This window comes from Podarcis tiliguerta (assembly GCF_965153285.1).
Source record: "Podarcis tiliguerta genome assembly, chromosome: 12".
NCBI lineage: Eukaryota > Metazoa > Chordata > Lepidosauria > Squamata > Lacertidae > Podarcis > Podarcis tiliguerta.
In genome coordinates, this window is record NC_139545.1 from 54,855,825 (window position 1) to 54,874,139 (window position 18,315).

Consider the following 18,315-nt stretch of genomic DNA (forward strand, 5'->3'; position numbering starts at 1 on the left):
AGCGAGGCCCCATTAGCTAAAGTGGTGCTTCAGGTTAAGAACAGTTTCAGGTTAAGAACGGACCTCCAGAACAAATTAAGTTCTTAACTTGAGGTACCACTGTAGTGAAATACCGTATTTTTTGCTCTATAAGACTCACTCCCCCCCCCCTAAAAAGTAAGGGGAAATGCGTGTGCGTCTTATGGAGCGAATGCAGGCTGCGCAGCTATCCCAGAAGCCAGAACAGCAAGAGGGATCGCTGTTCTGGCTTCTGGGATTCAGAATATTTTTTTTCTTGTTTTCCTCCTCCAAAAACTAGGTGCGTCTTGTGGTCTGGTGCGTCTTATAGAGCGAAAAATACTGTAATTATTAAGCTCTTACTTAAAATGATTTTTATTCATAGCAAACTTAATAATGCAAACACATGGGCATTTGGCAATAACAAAAGTTATTTTGATAAAATATGTATTTTGTTATGTGCAAATGGCTTTAGATACCTTTTAGGTCCATAAATTACCATATAGCATATATTCAACACAAAAAACAGCGACAGTTTGTTGTTGACAAAGGACAGCTGGACATATAAAGGGCCCCATTACCTTCAGTAGCTTAGGGCCTCATCAAAACTAAATCCGGCCCTGGTCTCACAGGTCCTAGTCCGACACTCTTAACCCAGAGCTTTCCAAACTCTGTGTCACGACACATTAGTGTGTTGGCTGCAGTGTGTAGTCGCACAAATGCTCCTTGTGCTCCTCCAGGGTCTGGAAAGAGAGCGGGCAGCCGGCCAGTTTGCTAGCCAAACTGAATTACTGCGTCGCAAATTGATGCACATCTGAAAAGTGCGTCGCCAACAGGAAAAGTTTGGAAAGCTCTGCTCTAACCACTATGGCACGCTGCCTCCACGGGTTTGCGGTTGTACTCACTGGATGTAAGCGTCAAGGAACAAGTCGGCTTTCTGGGCCAGGTAGAGGTCTTGGATGCTGACGGATTCTGACACGCCGAAGGTTTGCTTCAGAGTTCTGTAGCTCTCCTCCGTCAGATCCCAGATGACTTGGAAGCGGTCGTTGAGCTCTTCCAAGAGCTTCGTGTTCTCAAAAGACCCTTCGGTGCAAGCGGGGAAGATATGGCAAGGAGGAAACGTTAAATCAGGGGTCAGCAAACTTTTCCACTGTCCCTCAGACCTTGTGGGTTAGGGTTAGGGTGCCTCACAAGACGAAAAGAATCCGTTCCGCGAGTCTAGCGGTTTTTTCGTCTTGCGAAGCAAGCCCATTAGCGGATTAGCGGATTAGCGCTATTAGCGGTTTAGCGGCTATTAGCGGCTATTAGTGGCTATTAGCGGCTAAAGGGATTAGCGGATTAGCTGCTAAAAGGCTATTAGCAGCTTAGTGCCTTAGAAAAAGGGGGTGAGGAGCGGGGGGAAAAAACCAAGGAATTGCAAGACATTTTTGTCTTGCGAAGCAAGCCCATAGGGAAATTCGTCCTGCGAAGCACCTCCAAAACGGAAAACCCTTTCGTCTAGCGGGTTTTCCGTCTTGCGAGGCATTCCTCTTGCAGGGCACCACTGTATTTGCCCCCTGCTGCAGCCACAAGCAGAGGACCACCCTGCCGTCCGTACGGCATACATAGCAGCGCACACACATGCGCCGTACGTAGTGGCACTGTGCATGCGCTGCTGGGCGGTTTGCCCCGCCCCTCAACACACCGCACCGCGTGCCGAAGAGCCTTCCTTCCTCCCTGGCACAGAGTGTGAAATTTCAAGGCCAGGATGCCCACGCTACACAAGTTTGCCCTCTGCGCTCACCTGACTGCAGGAGGGGCTGGAGGACAACGCTGTTGATCCGAGCAAGGCAGGCAGAGAAGGAATCCTCCGTCCTAAGCAGTGAGGCAGCGACGTCTGTGATGCTCATGTCCTGACAGGGATCAGGAAATAGGGGAGAACACAAAAGACTCCAAATTAGACCGGAGCTGCAAAATGAGAATAAAACCAGCCACCCAGCTTGCTGTTTATGAAGCCCCAGCCCAACCCAAGTAGCCTGAACCACGCTGAACAAATCAAATTTGCAAATCTTTATTGGCATATACAGTGGTACCTCAGCTTAAGTACTTAATTCGTCCCGGAGGTCCGTTCTTAACCTGAAACTGTTCTTAACCTGAAGCACCACTTTAGCTAATGGGACCTCCAGCTGCCGCCGGAGAACAATTTCTGTTCTCATCCTGAAGCAAAGTTCTTAACCCAAGGTACTATTTCTGGGTTAGCGGAGACTGTAACCTGAAGCGTATGTAACCCAAGGTACCACTGTATACAAGATTCCAGCAGGGTTCGGAGCAATAAAAGAACTCAGCATAATCTGCATCGGACACTTAAGTTAACATTGTGTAACATTCACAAATCTTCATTGCGCGTTGCAGAAACCTCCATTTTTCAGAGACACAGTTGATGGAATCTTTCGAGGAGTTGGAGGTGGCGTTTATAAGCGGTCCGCATTTCACAAGCGTACAGTAAGGTTGGTAGTACAATAGCTTTGTAAACAAGCATTTTGGTTTCCCTGCGAATGTCCTGGTCCTCAAACACTCTGAACTTCAATCGGGAGAAAGCTGCACTCAACAGAGCTCAGGCCAGGCATAGGCAAACTTGGCCCTCCAGATGTTTTGGGAATACAACTCCCATCATCCCTAGCTAACAGGACCAGTGGTCAGGGATGATGGGAACTGTAGTCCCCAAACAGCTGGCGGGCCAAGTTTGCCTATGCCTGGCGAAGGTGATGCTGGATTTCGGCATCACTGTCGGCCCTTGTGGAAAGATAACTGCCCAACAAGTTGAGAAAGGGGGACCTACGCATTTTTCATCTGGCACAGAACCGCTTCCTTTGTTACCTTAATAGCCCATCGCCTCACCAGGAAGCTAACCTGGCTATTCGAGGGATTTCTATCCCTGCTTAGATTTTAACACTTGCTGGATACAGGGATTAGAAGGGAGCCCAAGCATACAACCTAAACCCCCTTTTTAAAGGGCTGCATCAATAGGAGTATAGCATCTAGATCAAGGGAAGTAATAGTGCCACTGTATTCTGCTCTGATCAGACCTCACCTGGAGTACTGTGTCCAGTTCTGGACACCACAGTTCAAGAAGGACACTGACAAACTGGAACGTGTCCAGGGGAGGGCAACCAAAATGGTCAAAGGCCTGGAAACGATGCTTTATGAGGAATGGCTAAGGGAGCTGGGCATGTTTAGTCTGGAGAAGAGGAGGTTAAGGGGTGATATGATAGCCATGTTCAAATATATAAAAGGATGTCACCTAGAGGAGGGAGAAAGGTTGTTTTCAGCTGCTCCAGAGAAGCAGACACGGAGCAATGGATCCAAACTACAAGAAAGAAGATTCCACCTAAACCTTAGGAAGAACTTCCTGACAGTAAGAGCTGTTTGACAGTGGAATTTGCTGCCAAGGAGTGTGGTGGAGTCTCCTTCTTTGGAGGTCTTTAAGCAGAGGCTTGACAACCATATGTCAGGAGTGCTCTGATGGTGTTTCCTGCTTGGCAGGCGGTTGGACTCGATGGCCCTTGTGGTCTCTTCCAACTCTATGATTCTATGAATAAGAACAACAATAAGGACTGGCAACACTTTTCGAGAAATGAATATTTTCCTATTTCAGTGTTATAAGCCTAGCCCCCCCAATTTGGTGCCCTCTGGGTAATGTTGAACCTTTGACCATGTTTACTGACAGCTGGTGGCAGTCATAGCTTGACAAAATCTGTAGGGGAGAAGGTTACTGGGGAAACCCATTGCAAAACCCAGCTGAAGAAACACCACTGATTCAGTGCCATTTTTAGAAAGCTTTTTCTCCAGAAGTGGTATGATTAATGTGGAAAACAGGAAGCCGCTGCTTATGATGGTCAGTTGATGATAAATTAACTTTCATTCTCCCCCACGGTTTGCCACCGAAAGGAGTGCCTGGTCACCTCATCTGTCTCCTGAGAAATCTCTATGTGGGACAAGAAGCTACAGTTAGAACGGGATATGGAACAACTGATTGGTTCAAAATTGGGAAAGGAGTACAACAAAGCTGTATATTGTCTCCCTGCTTATCTAACTTATATGCAGAATTCATCATGCGAAAGGCTGGGCTGGATGAATCCCAAGCCGGAATTAAGATTGCTGGAAGAAATATCAACAACCTCAGATATGCAGATGACACAACCTTGATGGCAGAAAGTGAGGAGGAATTAAAAAACCTTTTAATGAGGGTGAAAGATGAGAGCGCAAAATGTCAGGAGTGCTCTGATGGTGTTTCCTGCTTGGCAGGGGGTTGGACTCGATGGCCCTTGTGGTCTCTTCCAACTCTATGATTCTATGATTCTATGAAATACGGTATGAAGCTCAACATCAAAAAAAAAACGAGGATCATGGCCACTGGGCCCATCACCTCCTGGCAAATAGAAGGGGAAGAAATGGAGGCAGTGAGAGATTTTACTTTCTTGGGCTCCATGATCACTGCAGATGGTGACAGCAGCCACAAAATTAAAAGATGCCTGCTTCTTGGGATAAAGGCAATGACAAACCTAGACAGCATCTTAAAAAGCAGAGACATCACCATTCCAACAAAGGTCCGTATAGTTAAAGCTATGGTTTCCCCAGTAGTGATGTATGGAAGTGAGAGCTGGACCATAAAGAAGGCTGATCGCCGAAGAATGGATACTTTTGAACTATGGTGCTGGAGGAGACTCTTGAGAGTCCCATGGACTACAAGAAGATCAAACCTCTCCATTCTGAAGGAAATCAGCCCTGAGTGCTCACAGGAAGCACAGATCCTGAAGCTGAGGCTCCAAGACTTTGGCCACCTCAGGAGAAGAGAAGACTCCCTGGAAAAGACCCTGATATTCGGAAAGATGGAGGGCACAAGGAGAAGGGGACAACAGAAGACGAGATGGTTGGACAGTGTTCTCGAAGCTACCAGCATGAGTTTGACCAAACTGCGGGAGGCAGTGGAAGACAGGAGTGCCTGGCGTGCTCTGGTCCATGGGGCCACGAAGAGTTGGACACGACTAAACAACAACAACAACAGCTGCAGTTTCATCTGCCCTGCACCGAAAGGGTGTCGGAGAATTGCAACAGAAACAGAAATGGGAGTGAAAATTGCTTATGTTCCCCGACTCCTCCTATTTCTGGAATGCAAGATCTGCTGATATCTGCTGCTGTTTCTTCTTCCATTCTTTTTTGGTCTTGTTGACTTGTTAACAGAAGAAGCGTGCAAACATTACAAAAAGAAACAGAAAACAAAGATTCAGTCTTTTAAACCAGAAATCACCACCACCTGGAAGCACAAATGTACAAAGCAGCAGGGATAATTAAATATTGACTCGTAACCATTTTTGGTTGTTGAAAAATTCTCCAGAGAGCGGGGTATTTATAGAGTTCATGTAAAAAGAACACTGTCAAAAGATCAATCCGTTGGAAGGTCTTGATTGAGCTGCGGTGGGTTAATTGGATAACGGTACAAAACAAAATTTATAGTAACTCAAATAATATGGAGAAAGTAAAGTTTAAGTGCGTGTTTAAATCGGGGATGTAAAGGGAAGATCAGAAGTCTTGATAAATTTAATCACAAATGGATGTACAAAGGAAATATTAAGTTAAAAAAGGAATAACGGTTTATTTTTATTTCTCATTTTGTCTATAATATCTATTGTATACTTCTGTTATAAAGTTTTTAATCATTAAAGCACTCAAAAGAAAGAAGGGGCGGAATAAAATAAAGAAATATTGACTCATAAGAAAGATTCCCTTTAAAAATAACCAAGATATAGAAAAAGAAAAGTCTCATCCACTTGTGAGTTCCATCATTCTAGAGAATAAAGGTTCTACAGAGCGCAAGATATGATCTGAAGCTCAACATCAAAAAAGAAAAAAAAGCCAAGATAATGGCTACTGGGCCCATCACCTCCTGGCAAATAGAAGGGGAAGAAATGGAGGCAGTGAGAGATTTTACTTTCTTGGGCTCCATGATCACTGCAGATGATGACAGCAGCCACGAAATTAAAAGATGCCTGCTTCTTGGGAGAAAAGCAATGACAAACCTAGACAGCATCTTAAAAAGCAGAGACATCACCTTGCCAACAAAGGTCCGTATAGTTAAAGCTGTAGTTTTCCCAGTAGTGATGTATGGAAGTGAGAACTGGACCATAAAGAAGGTTGATCGCCGAAGAATGGATGCTTTTGAATTATGGTGCTGGAGGAGACTCTTGAGAGTCCCATGGACTGCAAGAAGATCAAACCTCTCCATTCTGAAGGAAATCAACCCTGAGTGTTCACTGGAAGGACAGATCCTGAAGCTGAGGCTCCAATACTTTGGCCACCTCATGAGAAGAGAAGACTCCCTGGAAAAGACCCTGATGTTGGGAAAGATGGAGGACACAAGGAGAAGAGGACGACAGAGGATGAGATGGTTGGACAGTGTTCTCAAAGCTACCAGCATGAGTTTGACCAAACTGCGGGAAGCAGTGGAAGACAGGAGTGCCTGGCGTGCTCTGGTCCAGGGGGTCAGGAATAGTTGGACACGACTAAACAACAACAACAGCAGCTGCAGTTTCATCTGCCCTGCACCGAAAGGGTGTCGGAGAATTGCAACAGAAACAGAAACGGGAGTGAAAATTGCTTATGTTCCCCGACTCCTCCTATTTCTGGAATGCAAGATCTGCTGATATCTGCTGCTGTTTCTTCTTCCATTCTTTTTTGGTTTGTTGACTTGTTAACAGAAGAAGCGTGCAAACATTACAAAAAGAAACAGAAAACAAAGATTCAGTCTTTTAAACCAGAAATCACCACCACCTGGAAGCACAAATGTACAAAGCAGCAGGGATAATTAAATATTGACTCGTAACCATTTTTTGTTGTTGAAAAATTCTCCAGAGAGCGGGGTATTTATAGAGTTCATGTAAAAAGAACACTGTCAAAAGATCAATCCTTTGGAAGGTCTTGATTGAGCTGCGGTGGGTTAATAGGATAACGGTACAAAACAAAATTTATAGTAACTCACATAATATGGAGAAAGTAAAGTTTAAGTGCGTGTTTAAATCGGGGATGCAAGGGGAAGATCAGAAGTCTTGACAAATTTAATCACAAATGGATGTACAAAGGAAATATTAAGTTAAAAAAGGAATAACGGTTTATTTTTATTTCTCATTTTGCCTATAATATCTATTGTATACTTCTGTTATAAAGTTTTTAATCATTAAAGCACTCAAAAGAAAGAAGGGGGGGGGGATAAAATAAAGAAATATTGACTCATAACAAAGATTCCCTTTAAAAATAACCAAGATATAGGAAAAGAAAAGTCTCATCCACTTGTGAGTTCCATCATTCTAGAGAATGAAGGTTCTATAGAGCGCAAAATATGGGCTGAAGCTCAACATAAAAAACAAAACAAAAAACGAAGATCATGGCCACTGGGCCCATCACCTCCTGGCAAATAGAAGGGGAAGAAATGGAGGCAGTGAGAGATTTTACTTTCTTGGGCTCCATGATCACTGCAGATGATGACAGCAGCCACGAAATTAAAAGACACCTGCTTCTTGGGAGAAAAGCAATGACAAACCTAGACAGCATCTTAAAAAGCAGAGACATCACCTTGCCAACAAAGGTCCATATAGTTAAAGCTGTGGTTTTCCCAGTAGTGATGTATGGAAGTGAGAGCTGGACCATAAAGAAGGCTGATCGCCAAAGAATGGATGCTTTTGAATTATGGCACTGGAGGAGACTCTTGAGAGTCCCATGGATTGCAAGAAGATCAAACCTCTCCATTCTGAAGGAAATCAGCCCTGAGTGCTCACTGGAAGGACAGATCCTGAAGCTGAGGCTCCAAGACTTTGACCACCTCATGAGAAGAGAAGACTCCCTGGAAAAGACCCTGATGCTGGGAAAGATGGAGGGCACAAGGAGAAGGGGACGACAGAGGACGAGATGGTTGGACAGTGTTCTCGAAGGTTACCAGCATGAATTTGACCAAACTGCGGGAGGCAGTGGAAGACTGGAGAGCCTGGCGTGTCCACGAAGAGTCGGACACGACTAAACGACTAAAACAACAACAGAATATGTCTCTTGAATGAGACAGACATTTGCTTATACTGGTGGCCTTGAACGACCAGAGGGGCACCACGTTGGTGATGCTAGTTTGGCTATTTTCCCCTCTCCCTTTTCCTGCTGGGGAAAAAAAAAGCATCTCCCATTGTTAAGGCACAAGAGACTTCTCTTCCAGGAAAGATAAAACAAAAAACTCAGCAGGTATTCAACCTTATTGAAGCCTGGTTTGAGTTTCAAACACAGGAAACCAAACAAAGCCAGGTGTGATGCAACAGGAAAAAATGTGCATCAAGTCCATTCATAAGAAGCAGCCCAATGCGTACACCGGCCTTTCGCAAAATGGGGAACTTTCACAGCAGCCGTCATTTCATTCATTCACTTGTTCCATTCTTTCAGCCTTCCGCTAGCCGGTCCCAGCCAGATGTTGCTGGAATACAACTCTCATCATCCCCAACTGTTGGGTCATGCTGTCTGGAAGCTAAACAGGGTCATTGACAGTCCCTGCCGGCAGGCTCACCATCTAATAGACACAGCACAAAAGGAAAACGGAACTGGGAGGGAAGAGGTGAGAAAGTGAATTCAGGTACGATGCCTTAAAAGCTAAAAGAAAAAAGAAAGGGAAGTGATGGAAGGATGATCTAGATCTACAGGACAGAAAGGGAGCAAAAGCGAAGTCTTTTTAGGAAGAATGAGACCTTGGGATGGTAGAGCTAGAGGAGCGAATATTCTGGGCAGTGAGCTTAGAACGAAGGAAGGAAGTTTGCCTGCCATGAATGGTGAAGAAAGGGCCCTGAGAAATCCCATAATGTAAGGGATCTGGCACCCTCTCGACTGTGCTGGACCACAAATCCCATTAGCCCTGACCATTGAGCATGCTGGCTGGGGGCCGGGGGGAGTGGGGGCCCAAAATCTGGAGGACACCAGGTCAATGAAAGTTGAATATTTCAACAGTCACTGTTCAGACTTGAAAGCAGAAATTGTCCAGTATGTGACAATTTTTTTGGGGGGGGGGTGGACCTCGTGAGTCAAGTTTCAGCGGAATGATCGTCAATTGCCATATTTCGAAAAGAAAAATTCCTGACACCTGCAAAGTGTTGAGCTTTTTGGGGGAGACCACCCCCCAATAGTACCCTTTTTACTTTTACTTTGGGAGTTGTTTTCGCTGCTTTTTCCATCGCATTGCCATACACCTGGGTTTCCCCTGACATTTTGCCAGCAAGATTCCCCCCTGACCCCATTTACACACCCGAAAACCAGAACATTTTTCTTATTCTATATTAACTTGACATGAGCCAACAGTGTGACGCGGCAGCTAAAAAAGCCAATGCAATTCTGGGCTGCATCAATAGGAGTATAGCATCTAGATCAAGGGAAGTAATAGTGCCACTGTATTCTGCTCTGGTCAGACCTCACCTGGAGTACTGTGTCCAGTTCTGGGCACCACAGTTCAAGAAGGACACTGACAAACTGGAACGTGTCCAGAGGAGGGCAACCAAAATGGTCAAAGGCCTGGAAACGATGCCTTATGAGGAACGGCTAAGGGAGCTGGGCATGTTTAGCCTGGAGAAGAGGAGGTTAAGGGGTGATATGATAGCCATGTTCAAATATATAAAAGGATGTCACATAGAGGAGGGAGAAAGGTTGTTTTCTGCTGCTCCAGAGAAGCAGACACGGAGCAATGGATCCAAACTACAAGAAAGAAGATTCCACCTAAACATTAGGAAGAACTTCCTGATAGTAAGAGCTGTTCGACAGTGGAATTTGCTGCCGAGGAGTGTGGTGGAGTCTCCTTCTTTGGAGGTCTTTAAGCAGAGGCTTGACAACCATATGTCAGGAGTGCTCTGATGGTGTTTCCTGCTTGGCAGGGGGTTGGACTCGATGGTCCTAGTGGTCTCTTCCAACTCTATGATTCTATGATTCTATGATTCTATTCTAGACCCATAACAGGAAGGAATATTAAGTTGGCTCTTGTAACAGCTGTTGGCTAAAATCAGGAAACATGCCAGACGTTAACCATGTTGCTGGAGTTGGTGAGACCCGTCTATGGTCCAGATCTTTATTTCTTTAACATTGGGGGCTTTTTGTGGGGGGGGGGAACCCTCAATAAATTCACCTCTGCATCTCAACTAAAGGCAGCTTACAATAAATGGGTTTTCAAGGCCTGATGGAACCAAATGGGTATCGCTTGGGATTCTGGAGCCAATACCATTGACCTTCAAATTGAAACCTTTACAACAACCCTGCAAGGTAGATGGGCATTCTTCCTCCATCTCCAATGGTAGGGGGAAGCCACAACCGCACAGCCTAAGGCCGACAAGCAAGTTCATGGCAGAAGACAGATCTGCCACTGGGGACCTCTTGAATCAGAACTAGCCTTGAACACCACTCTAGACAGTTCCAGATGATATCTTCCTATATGCATAGAAATGTAAGGCTGTCGTCACGCAACACCCATGATTAGAGCATCTGGAGTACATCTTCAGAATCCAGGATTTGTATGAAGGGGGAAGGAAAGGGGGGGAAAGGCAGGTTGCAAAGTGGGTTAATGTAGGGGAAAACATAGGGGGCTGGTGAATGGAGCAGACAGGGGTGTAGCCGTGTCTCTGTGTATTTAGCTGCGGTTCCTGCATTGCAATGGGTTGGACTAGAATGGGGTAGGCAAACTTTTTTAGCAGGGGGCCGGTCCACTGTCCCTCAGACCTTGTGGGGGGCTGGACTCTTTTTTTAAAAAAAATAATAATGAACGAATTCCTATGCCCTACAAATAACCCAGAGATGCATTTTAAATAAAAAGACACATTTTACTTATGTAAAAACAAGCTGATTCCCGGACCGTCCGCAGGCCGGATTGAGAAGGCGATTGGGCTGGATCCGGCCCCTGGGCCTTAGCTTGCCTACCCATGGACTAGATGACTTTCAGGGTTCCTTCCAGCTCTCGTTTTTATTACACATTTTGTATTTCTGTCTTGTATTTTTATGCTAGGACAGAATCCTAGAGTTGCTGAAATAAATGAACTTTCCCACGATATTCTAATTTTTCGAGTTTCACCTGTAGCAACCTTCATATACTCCTATCATATGGCTTGCAATCTTCAATATAGGATCCCAGATATTATTTTTCCACTTGCAAGGAAGTTTTATATAAGCATTAAGAAGTCGTTCTTCCATCCCCATGCAGACTGACTTGGTACACTCCTCTGGAAGTCTTCCACACCCACCCACACACACACACCTCCACTTACAAGTATAGGCTGGTCCCAACTTATAACCCCAAAGTGAATCCTCAAGTCTCTGGCGAATAAGCAAGACTTTCTCCCACCCTTCCGGCTTACGCCTCCCACCTGGTCCAGCCTTCCAGGGACGCCAGTCCCTCCCCATGACTAACTCTCCTGGCATCTGTTTACGCTGCAAGAGTGAAGGCTCGATTCCTTGGCCTAGCCGACCGCGGTAGGAAAGCTTCCATTCAAGCCCAAGGAAAGAAACGAAAGAGGTAAAAGGGAAGAAAAAGCAAGTTTCTGCACAGACAAAAACTGCCCCTTTCCGTTGCCAGGAAAACCTCAGAGTTCAAGCCCAGGGAGGGCGCCCCGCTGTCTCCCGGTTCTGAATGGGAGTTTCGCTGCTCCGGCGTGATTCACATCGTAGGGAACAGAATGCAAAACACAGAGAGTTTCAGTCCTGGCACAGGTTTACAGCAGAAACATTACTGCCTCCAAGCTGGGTGGCACAACAGAAGCGATCGATAGCGCTCTCCTCCTCCATTAATTTGTCTAAACCTCTTTTAAAGCCATCCAGGCCATCACTGTTTCCAGTGGCAAGGAGTTCCATAATTCGACAGCACTGCATTAAGAACGACTTTCTGTTCTCTGTGCTGAATCTTCCAACGCTCAGCTTCACTGTCCACAAGTCCTAGTGTTATGAGAGGGAGAAAAGCATTCCCCTATACAGTGGTACCTCGGGTTACATATGCTTCAGGTTACATACGCTTCAGGTTACAGACTCTGCTAACCCAGAAATAGTGCTTCAGGTTAAGTACTTTGCTTCAGGATGAGAACAGAAATCGTGCTCCGGAGGCGCGGCGGCAGCAGGAGGCCCCATTAGCTAAAGTGGTGCTTCAGGTTAAGAAGAGTTTCAGGTTAAGTACGGACCTCCGGAACGAATTAAGTACTTAACCCGAGGTACCACTGTATCCACTTTATTTGTGCCGTGCATAATTCTATAAACTTCTAGTACATCCCCTCTGACTCCAACCCCCCCCCAAAAAAGCTGCAACTTTTTTCATAGAGGAAACTGCTTCATCCCTGTGATCATTTGGGCTGCTCTTTTCTGAACAGAAAGAGTCGGTGCCCACCATCTGAACCCAAACGCCACAGCAGCGCACTTCCTATTTGTGATTCTCAGAAAGTGCAATCCAGAGGAATGCTGCCTCCAACTGAATGAGAGACTACTGCAATGCGCTTTACATGGGGCTGCCTTTGAAGGTGACCCAGAAACTGCAACTAATCCAGAATGCGGCAGCTAGACTGGTGACTGGGGGCGGCCGCCGAGACCATATAACACCGGTCCTGAAAGACCTAGATTGGCTCCTAGTACGTTTCCGAGCACAATTCAAAGTGTTGGTGCTGACCTTGAAAGCCCTAAACGGCCTCGGTCCAGTAGACCTGAAGGAGCGTCTCCACCCCCACCGTTCTGCCTGGACACTGAGATCCAGTGCTGAGGGCCTTCTCGGTGGTGGTGCCCACCCTGTAGAACGCCCTCCCTTCAGATGTCAAGGAAATAAACCACAATCTGACTTTTAGAAGACATCTGAAGGCAGTCCTGTTTAGGGCAGTTTCTAATGCTTGGTGTTCTATTGTGTTTTTATTATTCCATTAGGAGCCGGCTGGGGAAACCCAGCCAGATGGGCGGGGTATAAATAATAAATTATTATTATTATTCCAAGGAAAAACAGACAACAACGGTTCCACCTGACCTGCCAGGAATTGCTTTCCGACTCCAGATATGGCGACCCCACAGCAGAGAATCAGAGGAAAAGCCACCCAACTGAATCATCTCAAAAAGAGAACCTTCCTAATGCAATGCTCATCACTTCCTCGAATGCCACCATCCCCGATGCCTCAGAGGAAATGGGGAAAATCCATTTGGTGCTCTAGTGAGCAAGGCGCAAAAGAAGCGTCAAAACCAGGGTGTAAGGTGGCGCCCACAAGGGATCCTTGCATTAGTTGCCAAGGCCAGCTTGTGAGATTTTCTGCACGTATCTTGCTTTAGGATTTGTAGGTCTCACAGGCAGAAACCCAGACACACAACCAAATTCCCACACTGCAAATACACGTCCTTTGCTTCACCAACTCTGCATTATCCCATGTGTAAAGGTAAAGGTAAAGGGAGCCCTGACCATTAGGTCCAGTCGTGGCCGACTCTGGGGTTGCAGCGCTCATCTCGCTTTATTGGCCGAGAGAGCCGGCGTACAGCTTCCGGGTCAAGTGGCCAGCAGGACTAAGCTGCTTCAGGCAAACCAGAGCAGCGCACAGAAACGCCGTTTACCTTCCCGCTGGAGCAGTACCTACTTATCTACTTGCACTTGCCGATCGATAGGTCGGCGGTTCGAATCCCTGCGGCGGGGTGTGCTCCCGTCGTTCGGTCCCAGCGCCTGCCAACCTAGCAGTTCGAAAGCACCTTCGGGTGCAAGTAGATAAATAGGGACCGCTTACCAGTGGGAAGGTAAACGGCGTTCCGTGTGCTGCGCTGGCTTGCCAGATGCAGCTTGTCACGCTGACCACGTGACCCGGAAGTGTCTGCGGACAGCGCTGGCTCCCGGCCTCTAGAGTGAGATGAGCGCACAACCCTAGAGTCTGGCAAGACTGGCCCGAACGGGCAGGGGTACCTTTACCTTACTATTACTTTACCACACATCAGGTGCAAATGTAGGCTGCATACATGCCATATATTCAAAGCACATATCTCACACACTCCCAATAATCTTGGGAACTGTAGTTTACCCCCACAGAGCTATAATTCCCAGCACCCATGATTCTTTTTTTGGAGGGGGAGTTTGAAATGTATGGTGTAGATGCATCCACAGGCTTGGGGGGGGGGAAATCTGCCAATTTCCATTTTTTTTAGGCCCCCCCCCCATTTTTTCCAGTCTTAAATTTAGTGTTCCACACTTCTGCAGCAGCTTGCAGGTTTTTAAACGCGTCGGCATTTTCCAAGCGCACAAATTTGTGCTAGCAATTCCCCCTCCTACAATTCATTTCTGCATATTATTTTACCGTGCTCTCCCATAACATACCCATTTTGGCACACATTTCCTGGCCAAAGAGCGGCACTGCAAAATGGAGAGGGAGGGCACCTGTAGTTTCACGTTACGGTGCAAACGGAATTGAATTTCAACCCCCTATCCCCGTACAGATGCCAGGCACAAGGTAGGGCGAAATATCACATGCTTCAAAAAGAACAAAATCCAATAGCAATAGATGGAGAGCGTGTCCTTTTCTCCCAGAATCCTAGAAACTCAGCAAAACTGATGGGCAGACAAAAGTTCTAGGACTCCTCTGCGCAATGCAGAACGTGCGGAACCCGCTGCCACAAGGTGCCGTTGGTGACGGCTACGAGCTTGGAATGCTATAAAAGTGGATGAGACAAATCACAGAGGAGGGAGTATGTTCCATCTCCATGCTCAAAGTCCACTGAATTCCAGGAAGTTTGTTGCCTTCATGTCCTGCCAAGAACATCAATAAGGTCTTGGTGGTAAAAAAAAGAAGTAAAGGACCCCTGGACGGTTAAGTCCAGTCAAAGGAGACTGTGGGGTTGCGGCACTCATCTTGCTTTCAGCCTGAGGGAGCCGGCGTTTGTTCACTGACAGCTTTCCAGGTCATGTGGCCAGCATGACTAAACCGCTTCTGGCGCAACGGGACACAGTGACGGAAACCAGAGCACACGGAAACACCGTTTACCTTCCCACCACAGTGTTACCTATTTATCTACTTGAACTGATGTGCTTTCGAACTGCTAGGTTGGCAGGAACAGGGACCGAGCAACGGGAGTTCACCCCATCACATGGGTTTGAACCGCTGACCTTCCAATCAGCAAGCCCAAGAGGCTCGGTGGTTTAGAGACCACAGCGCCACAGTCTCAGTGGATGAGGCCGGTGGTCCCTCTATTTCAGCATCCTGTTATTGCAGTAGCCAACGAGATGCCCATTTACAAGAAGGCAGCAAGCGACAACCAGCTCTTCCTTCTTAATGCATCGCTCCCTCCGGAATAGCCATACAGCCAGATTCCTCCTTTAACAATACAATCCTCTCTGTGAGTCTACTCAGGAGCAAGCCACCTGAATCCAATTGCGGGAGGTATTACTCCCAAGTAAGTATCAATCTTCCCCTCGCAAGCCCTGGTTAAACCAGGATACACATTTAAGCCAATTCGCCAACCTAGACTGCATCGTCCCACGCTTAAAAATAACAGGAAAACCGCCTTTGATTTGAAATAGTGCATTGTAAAAGTTTTTAAGAAAAGGAACCAGCTGGGCAAACCAGCCTCCATTGCGTCCACATCCTAGGTGACTCCTATTTCTAGCAATCTACAGGCTGCCTGTTCATCAGAAAGCAGTCTGCGCATGCTCTACAGTCCTGTTACTTCAGAAGAAGCCAGGCTTGAATTCAACTCAGGCTCCTTGCCTTCAAGAGGAGAGGGCAGTCTAATTCACAGATGGCCCGATTTCGCAGGCTGAGGCAGTGAGGGGTCTCAGTCGCTACCGAAAAATCCCAGCTGGTCAAAAGGGGGTTGGACTAGATATCCCCTGGGGCCCAACTCTACGAGTCGAAAAAAGAAGACGGGAAAACAACTTGCCTTATATTGAAAGCGACATAGCTTGCGTGGTTCGTTGCCGGAGGCACCTCTGAGCAGTTCTGGGCAGCCTGGCTGTTTAAGAACCTGCGATGCCACTGCCGCCCGCCTCCCACTGCCAAATTTCCTTTTCTGTTCAGCTGCAGATCCTGCTTCCTGGATGACACACACACACAACACACACCCGCCGCAGCCCAGAGGTACGATTACAAAACCATCCTGGGGAGAAGGTTTCGAGCCAGCCGCACAATTCGTTTCCTCCTTCGTCCCGCCTCTTTACAAACAAGCCTTACTGCCTGCAGCCTGGCGAAGGGCAAGGATTTAGTTTGAAAAGATCGGGAGCCTGGGAGGAAGATTTAGGCCAGGGGTCAGCAAACTTTTGGAACATGTTTATTGAATATATGGGGGTGGGGTTGTGTATATTTGAAAACATTGACAGCATTGAGATAAATTCAGTGTAAAGAAGTTTAGTTTAGTTTATGTTGCAGGGATTTATGTTGTGCAAAACAAACCATGGAAAGAGAAGAAGGGAGATCATTTATATTTTAGGGTTGCTTAAATGAATACAGCGGTACCTCGGGTTAAGAACTTAATTTGTTCTGGAGGTCCATTCTTAACCTGAAACTGTTCTTAACCTGAAGCACCACTTTAGCTACAATATATCCATAACAATGGGAGAAATTGGAAGGATCTCAAAAGAGAAGGCAGACAGGGACTGGAAGGTGTTTAAAAGATACTTGCAAAACTATATCAAAAAATCAGAACTCCTGTTAGAATAAACAAGTTTCGTTTCAAATATTGGAATACTAAATAAGATGGATAACAATGTGTAATAGAAAAAGAAGTAAGAAATTAGGTTAAAGGTGTGTGAAAGAAAGTAATAGAAGTGGAAAGAAATTGCAATTGAGTAGATTGGAAGTCTAACACAAAGGTGGGGTGAGGGGTGGTGGATGGTGATGGGAATTATCTGTGGGATTGAGTGTAGGTATGTTGTAGGTATGTTGTATGTATGTAGGTATGTTGTAAGAAATGTATGTTTGTATGTGTATTAATGTTGAATTATTTTAACAATAAAAATTTATATATATAAAAAAGCTAATGGGGCCTCCCGCTGCCACCGTACCGCCGGAGCACGATTTCTGTTCTCATCCTGAAGCAAAGTTCTTAACCCGAGGTACTATTTCTGGGTTAGCGGAGTCTGTAACTTGAAGTGTATATAACCTGATGTATGTAACCCAAGATACCACCGTACTCTAAATTGTAAAACAGAAAGGGAGCTGGTCCACTGTCCCTCAGAACTTGTGGGGGGCTGGACTATATATATTTTTTGGGGGGGGGGGGGAGAGAACAAATTCCTATGCCCCACAAATAACCCAGAGATGCATTTTAAATAAAAGCACACATTCTACTCCTGTAAAAACACGCTGATTCCTGGACCATCCGCGGGCTGGATTGAGAAGACGATTGGGCTGGATCCGGCCCCCGGGCCTTAGTTTGCCTACCCATGATCTAGGCGGTGGCTAAACTGCCAAGCCAAAGCGGCTGAGGAATTTACAGAGCGGTGCATCTCAAACAAAGGAGCTTTGAAAAGAGAGAGGCTGGTGTTTAAAAAAATGCCAGTCCGAAAAATGCTGAATTGAAACTTATCGAGAAAAGAGGCGGAACCCAGTTCAGCTACTGGTGGATTGACTGTGTGGCTGCAGTACACTGTTTATTGCTTTCATTTTACAGATCCAGTGGTTTTCAAACTGGTTTTCAAACTGCAAACATGCATTTCGTATGTAACGAGACCATCGGTCCATAAAATGAAAGCAATAAACAATGTACTGCAGTCATGCAGTCATTCCACCAGTAGCTGAACTGGGCTCTACACAGTCACAAAAACAAAAAACAAAAGAGCCGCAAAAACAGAAACGCAAAATAAGTTGTGAAAACAGACAGACCTCAGCATAACACTCAAATTGGAAGCGTAAGACTCAAAACGGAGCACATTTGGCTTCCGAAAAAAGTTCGCAAACCGGAACACTTATTTCCTGGTTTGCAGTTTGGGTTCCAAGTTGTTTGAGTACGAAGGCTTTTGAGAACCAAGGTACCACTGTAGCCAAATTCGTGGGCAAGAGCAAGAACAGGGGCTATCAAGAGCAGGGGTCAGCAAACTTTTTCAGCAGGGGGCCGGTCCACTGTCCCTCAGACCTTGTGGAGGGCCGGACTATTTTTTTTTTGGGGGGGGGGGGGGGATGAACGAATTCCTATGCCCCACAAATAACCCAGAGATGCATTTTAAACAAAAGCACACATTCCACTCATGTAAAAAACACACGCTGATTTCCGGACCGTCCGTGGGCCGGATTTAGAAGGCGATTGGGCCGGATCCGGCCCTTGGGCCTTAGCTTGCCTACCCATGATCAAGAGCCA

At 46.2% G+C, this 18,315-nt stretch overlaps 1 protein-coding gene across 4 annotated transcripts in view; it reads right to left on the minus strand.

The window, feature by feature from the left end:
- ALS2CL (ALS2 C-terminal like) overlaps positions 1–18,315 on the minus strand; it is a 105,194-nt gene that overhangs the window by 54,889 nt on the left and 31,990 nt on the right. For 3 of the 4 annotated variants that reach the window (XM_083406169.1, XM_083406172.1, XM_083406170.1), the window contains exons 2-3: positions 1,781–1,889; positions 903–1,080 (exon numbers count right to left, since the gene is read on the minus strand). In XM_083406169.1, coding sequence (XP_083262295.1) covers positions 903–1,080; positions 1,781–1,889 — 287 coding nt within the window. Of the gene's footprint in view, positions 1–902; positions 1,081–1,780; positions 1,890–15,903; positions 16,028–18,315 lie in introns of those variants that run through there. The other variant, XM_083406171.1, reaches the window with a different exon arrangement.